The 6,608-nt window shown below is 42.4% G+C and overlaps 1 protein-coding gene across 2 annotated transcripts in view; it reads right to left on the bottom strand.

The window, feature by feature from the left end:
- Nucleotides 1-1,902: 1,902 nt before the first annotated feature.
- PKP1 (plakophilin 1) overlaps nucleotides 1,903-6,608 on the bottom strand; it is a 43,976-nt gene continuing 39,270 nt past the window's right edge. For both annotated transcript variants that reach the window (XM_029083881.1, XM_010163438.1), the window contains exons 12-13: nucleotides 3,171-3,255; nucleotides 1,903-1,974 (exon numbers count right to left, since the gene is read on the bottom strand). In XM_029083881.1, coding sequence (XP_028939714.1) covers nucleotides 1,903-1,974; nucleotides 3,171-3,255 — 157 coding nt within the window. The remainder of the gene's footprint in view (nucleotides 1,975-3,170; nucleotides 3,256-6,608) is intronic.

Below are 6,608 nucleotides of genomic sequence, written 5' to 3'. Positions count from 1 at the left end.
TTTGTCCAGGTACAGTCACAAGATTGAGTTGTTCTGGCACTCAAAATGGTTCGGGACCCGGTAATATTCATGCTCTGCAGAAGTGTTGCAATTGTCCCCTCACATACAGCTTCAGAGAAGGGTTACTGAGACCCAGGAGAGAATTTGCAGACGTCAATTTGCTTCTTGAGATGAAGAGTTCACGTGACAGGAAAGAAAATACTAAAAACTATAAGAGCTCATCAGAGAAAAATTCATAAGCAGAAAAGAAGCTTGTGTTCATAAATGTTAGGAATAACCAGCCTTTATAAAGAAGAGTATTGTTGTGTGTATCTGTTTATAACGGCCATATGCAATGGGGGGACTCAACCTAAAATTGGCAATTTTTATACTTGTGGTTAAAAATAGGTTGTGACATATTTTTAGTGTGGCAGTATTTGGTGCATGGATTGGGTGGAATTGGACAAAACTCTACAAGGGGGTTAAACTGCACAACTCACACCGACCTTTGATGGAAGACAGGGGACTAAGCCTGTAGGAAGATCCTACTCACCGTGTGTGCTCACATACACAGCGACACACACATAGTTACACAGACACACTCTTTGCAAAAAAAAAAAAAAATTATTGACATCAAGAAAGTATAACCTCAATAAAAGTCCCTTCTCCCCCCTAAAAAGAAGAAAATGCTTAAAAATATCAGTATCATCCACATGAAATCCATATGTTTAGTTTGCTTTACAGTTGAGTTAAACTCAGAGACACTCTACACCTTTAACATCCTAAGTAACTGTGAAAGGGTTGTCTTCCTGGACATGAACCAATTCCAAATTCTGAAATGGAGAAAAACAAAGACAAACCAAAACCCCAGATAATTAAAGCATTCAAGAAATCTTTTCATTACACCCAAAACCAACTTTTAATCTTTTTTCTTGGCCTGTACCCAGTTTCTGTGCTGCTCATAGCTTTTTCCACTATACTCCCACTCTCCTCTGAGTCTCAGTAGAAATATCCCAGCAGAGCAAGAAATTAAATCTATGCCTTGGGAGATGAAAGAAATGGGCTTTTGCACCACTTTCTCTTACACTGGGACTGTGCTTGGTTTGATTGCAAAGAGTACAATGGGGAAGGGAACAAATAATTTATTCTGGGTAATCTCAATCACCATCATAGAGACATCTGACATCTGAAAAGTGCAAAATTTTTTAGAGCTTTTCCCTTCAGTGAGAATTATGAATCAAATGTGCCTTACAGATTCAATCCTCATTTCACACTGCATAAAAAAACGTAATGATGTGCTGAAAATTCTGCCCATGATTTTTCTAACTTAGTTTCTCTATTGGGATTTTTCAGATGCCAGCATGGAGTTTTGAGTTTTGACATGAGGCTTACAGGTAGATTATTAAGTGCTCAAAATATCCCTAAGAGTGATGGTTAATGTCATAGCATGTGCTGGAATTAATTGCACATTACTGACAATATCTGGATAATGTTATTCAAAATTCAGGAATGAAAGTACTCTCAGAGAGATCGCTGTGAAAAACTCTACCTGAGAGGATTTGGCAAAATGCAATTAATCAGTTACTGCCTGGCAAAGTGAGTAACAAAGACACATGAGGCTGTTTCTGTCCCATGGCATCTGCACTGAACATGTCTAAAATGCACAGCTGTGTTCTGTGAGCAACATCTGCACTGCAGCCTGGAACTGCACGACTTTGACTTTTCATGGAAGTAAATGCTTTGCAGTTTGGGCTGATAAGATTTGTGATTAAAATCTCACAAACCCAGTTCAGGGGATAGTTTGCTAAAAACAGCCAAAAGCTCATGGGGCTCATGCAACCCTTCTCTGCCTCCAAAACCACCCTGTCCCCACGCACAAGAGTCCCGTTCTCACCTGCAGCCCAAACGTGCGTGGAGAGGCTCCTAAAATCTGGAGGAGAGGGTCCTGAAGGTCGTTCCAGCTAAAGATCCCATCATGTTCTTATCAAATCCTTGCTGAAAAAGCAGATATGTATGAAGTGCAATGAGTGCATATTGGTTTCAAAACTGATAGCTATCTACTGCTTCGAGAGAGAGCCTCCTGCCTCATGTAAAAAGCTCTCCTCCACTTAAAAAGTGTGCTTCATTCTCAAACACCCTCCTCTGTCCTCCCTCTGTGTGCCTTTGATACATGAACTATCACCCTTATTGATGGATTTCATCTTCCTTACATTGCTTTCCATCCACCAAGAGCTAGATTTCTCCCTCTTTACCAGAGAAAACCTTTACTCAGTCCTTCACTGAATATTATTTCATCTCATTCCTCATCCTGGAAAAACAACAAAGATATATGCACGATGCATATATCCTTGCAGACTCCCATCCTTCTTGTCCTATGTATACCTATGCAATGAACATCTGTGTGAACACAGGAGTGACTCAGTCACATCAAAATGAGTTGGCACGGGCTCCTGAGCAGAGCCTGGCACACAGCTACACAAGCTCCTATGGAGAAAATCCCTAACTGTTAATACGAGAATGATATTTAGGTACTCTCTCTGCCTTCCTTCCCCCAGGGTACTCCTCTTTGTGGATGCTACTCCTTCTCTTTAATCTGGCCCTTTACTCTCTGCAGGTGTTGCTGCTGTTGAGTTGGAAAAACCCAGCTTGTTCAAAGGAAGCCACTGGGAGCTGGAAGCTGGATTGGTGCCCTGTCTGGCTCTGCACTTTCACAGTTTCTGTTGCAGGGAGCAAAACAAATCCTAAATCCTCCTCTTCTTGGTTTAAAAGATTACCCTGACTGTAGCGGTGATGTAACCACAGGGTAAGGTTATGGACACAGAAAAAATGAGGGGGAAAGAGAGGAGGAGCCTTGCCAGGGATCTGTTGGGACACGCTGATCCTACACGATGGACTGCAGTGAAGGGAATCTCCCAGGCTAGCATGAAATGTCCTGGTCCATTCCCAGCACAGAGCAGTGTGTGCAGACATGACAGCATCATGGGAGAGCCCATCATCCCTAGGGTGCAAGCTGGCTGGTACAGACACACCACCATCTACTTAGTCCCTGAGAACATCGTGGTCCGCGCAGCACCCTGGGCTCTTCCCGTACTCACTGCTGAATCATGGCCTTTGCAAACTCACCGACTTCAGCGAGTGAGTCAAGACCAGAGCTGTTCTTGTCAGTCGAAAAGCAGAAGTGTTTTCCTTACCTGCTTGAGCACACTCTGGAGCTCTCTGTTCGACCAAAGATCTGTCAGGAGGAGACGAGCAGCTTCAGCTGCTTTTGGACAGGAGCTGGGAAGATGAAAGCAACCCTGGTGAATTATAGCAGGCCACAGAGCAGCAACCCACATGCATTGCTGAGAGCCTTTAAATAAGCCCATCTCCAGCTGGGAGGCTGGCTAGGCTTGATGGAGAACCGTCAATAAACCCATCCTTACTCTCTCAGCAATGTTACATGACAACAACATCTGGGACCAGAACAGGACAAATGAAAAAGAGGGAAGGATTTGGGCATTAAACTGAGCTGAAGGAGTGTTTCGCTCTTTTGGGAGAAGGAAAGAAAAGGGAAATGATGCCAACCCTTCCCTGAAGTCTGTAGGGACAGCGTGGGCGAATCACTTGGGAGGGCAGCAGAGGAACAGGCTGCCTGGTGAGGACAGAGGAGATGGGAGCATTCGTAATAACAACATCTGCAACCATAAGTCCTTACTCAGCACAAGTTAATAGATACTTGCTCACGTAACAGCTCCGAAACCATGACTCATAGCAGTACCTTTTATAATTTTGGAACATTTCATACGACAACCTAGATATAAACTATCTTGCTGGTTCTTATCGCTGCTCCTGATCTGCTGGACCTCGTCCTGCCTGTGGGAGACTCCTTGTCTGGGTTCAGTGTGACAGCCCCAGCCTGTCTCAGCCAGAGTGAGGGAGAGGTACGAGACCAGAGTCAGGACCCTACCTATATGATACTGCTTCACAAGGCACTGTATCCTCAAAATCCAGAGGGACCTCAACAAACTTGAGATGCAGGCCCGTGTGAACCTCTTGAGGCTCAACAAGGCCAAGTGCAAGTTCCTGCACCTCAGTCAGGGCAGTCCCGGTATCAATACAGGCTGGGGGATAAAGGAATAGAGAGCAGCCCTGCTGAGAAGGATTTGGGGGTACTAGTGGATGAAAAGTTGGGCATGAGCTGCCAACGTGCACTCACAGCCCAGAAGGCCAATTGTATCCTGGGCTGCATCAGAAGAAGTGTGGCCAGCAGGTTGGGAAGGGATTCTGCCCCTCTACTCCACTCTAGAGTCTTCAGCATAAGAAAGACATGGACCTGTTGGAGCGAGTCCAGAGGAGGCCACAAAAATTATCAGAGGGATGGAACATCTCTCCTATGAAGAAAGGCTGAGAGAGTTGGGGCTGTTTAGCCTGGAGAACAGAAGGCTCCGGGGAGACCTTATTGCAGCCTTTTAATACTTGAAGGGGGCCTATAAGAAAGATGCGGACAGACTTTTTAGCAGGGCCTGTAGTGATAGGACAAGGAGAAATTGTTAGTAAAAGAGTGGTGATTCAGACTTGATACAAGGAAGACAATTTTTACAATGAGGGTAGTGAAACACTGACACAGGTTGGCCAGAGAGGTGGTAGATGCCCCATCCCTGGAAACATTCAAGGTCAGGTTGGACAGGGCTCTGAGCAACCTTGTCTAGTGGAAGATGTCCCTGCTCACTGCAGGGGTATTGAACTAGATGACCCTGAAAGGTCCCTTCCAACCCAAACCTTTCTGTGATTCTATGATTCTATAGTCCTCATCAGACTATGAGAAATGGGACTGACAGTGTTCATCAGGAACAACCTGGGGCCTGCAAGCACCATACTCTGAGTGTGGAAGGGCAGAAATATAACAGTATTCAGTAAACTTTGTGGCATTTCTCTTGCATACACAGCAGTTGTTGCCAAAGAAAGTATCAAGTTTAACGTGGTCATAACTCCAAAGGGATTGTGCAGATTGCTCATGTTAGTGTTGCACGGAGGACCAGGGGTATTGCAGGTACTTGGAAATTATTGAGCAATGTTTTGGGACAGGAGAACTAGGTGTTATTGCAAAATCACTTCTCTGGTTATAACCGTCCTATGCCATGCCATGCCATCTGAATGACTGTGTTTAAAAAAACAATTGTGGCTGAAAAGCCATTAAAAACCAATAAACCCAGAGGTACCTATGATTATGGTCAGTGCATGTCTTTGACACTCTTTTTCAAGAATATATTGTTTCATGTTGTTTCTCTCTTTCTAAGCTAGAGTAATTAACTTTTTAACATATAATTTGCTTCTAATGATGCCAAATATGTACTTTTTGCCATTGTGACTTCAGAGCACTCCTCAAAAAATTTTCCTTTTCAAACCAAAATTACCAGCATCTGGTAACTGAGCCATTTCCAAATTCAGACAAAATTTGTCCACTCTTAATTTGAAGGATTGATATTGTCTCTGTTTCATACAGGACTTACTGCTACTATTTAGGTATAAAAAGATGAAGCACAAACTGATGGAGCTGTGATCACAACTTCAGTATGTAAAGTAGCACATCCTAAACAAAAGTGCTGGGAATAGTGTGTGGCTACAGCAGTGTAGGACATGGAGTAGATTATCAAGCACAGCTGATTTTGGGGAAAACTTTCATAAAAACAAGTTACCTGAAAATCAAAGTTGATTTTAAGGACAGTCTGTTTTTTACAAATAGAATTATTTGTAAAAATATGTGAAAAGACAACGAGGAAGATGTCCACTGTTGGCAGTGGTAGCAGTCATCCAAAACACTATTGACTCAACAAAAACCAAACAAGAACCTAATCAGAAGGAGATGGTGAGGCCAGGCGGAAACTTGAGGACAGCACAAAAGACAAGGTTTTTGTACATGTATATCAAATAGTGGGGGGAAATATTTGATATTTCAAAGGACAAAAAAATCAAGAACCTTATGTATGTCACAGGAGATGCCAAGGAATTTCTGGAAGAAGGAGTTCTTCAGGATGTCCTAAATTTATAAAATTGATATCAAGCGGCAATCTTTGGAAGAAATGGGCAATTGGAAATCTGTGGGCCAGAACTCTCTTCTATAGAAAGGAATCAAGGAAAGACCTAAATTTCTTGAAAGATTAATTTTGGTAAAAAGTTATGGTAGAATTAAACTTCAAAATTAAATTGTATAATATGAAAGGTGTGAAGAGTGAATGAAAAAAGAGAAACTGAAAGAAATCAGTGATAAAGAGTTGGTGAGATGAACGGCAAAAGCGATGCGCTAAAATTACCAAAAGAGATTCTGGAGAAAAGCTTTTAGCGTAGTCAGCAGAATTATTGAGAAAAATTAAAATTTTATCAGTGAAATAATGTCCCTTGAAAATGATCAGAGGATCATTTTTCAGACAGTTGGAGAAGAAAGTTGAAAAGGATGTCAGATGTCAAAATAAAGCAGTAACGGTAGCTTGATTTTCAGAAACACCAACAAAAATAGAAGGTAATATTCAATATTTGGCAATTCAGATTAAAAGTAACAAAGAGTGAATGAACACCATCATCACTATGGAACCTATCATAGATGAGGATATATGCAGGAGACGGAGACAATTATTTAACTGAGGTCCTCCAGG

Source organism: Antrostomus carolinensis, unplaced genomic scaffold (genome assembly GCF_000700745.2).
Source record: "Antrostomus carolinensis isolate BGI_N321 unplaced genomic scaffold, ASM70074v2 scaffold2752, whole genome shotgun sequence".
Lineage (NCBI taxonomy): Eukaryota > Metazoa > Chordata > Aves > Caprimulgiformes > Caprimulgidae > Antrostomus > Antrostomus carolinensis.
Note: the sequence above shows the minus strand (reverse complement) of the source record. Positions and strands in the feature narration are given on the sequence as shown.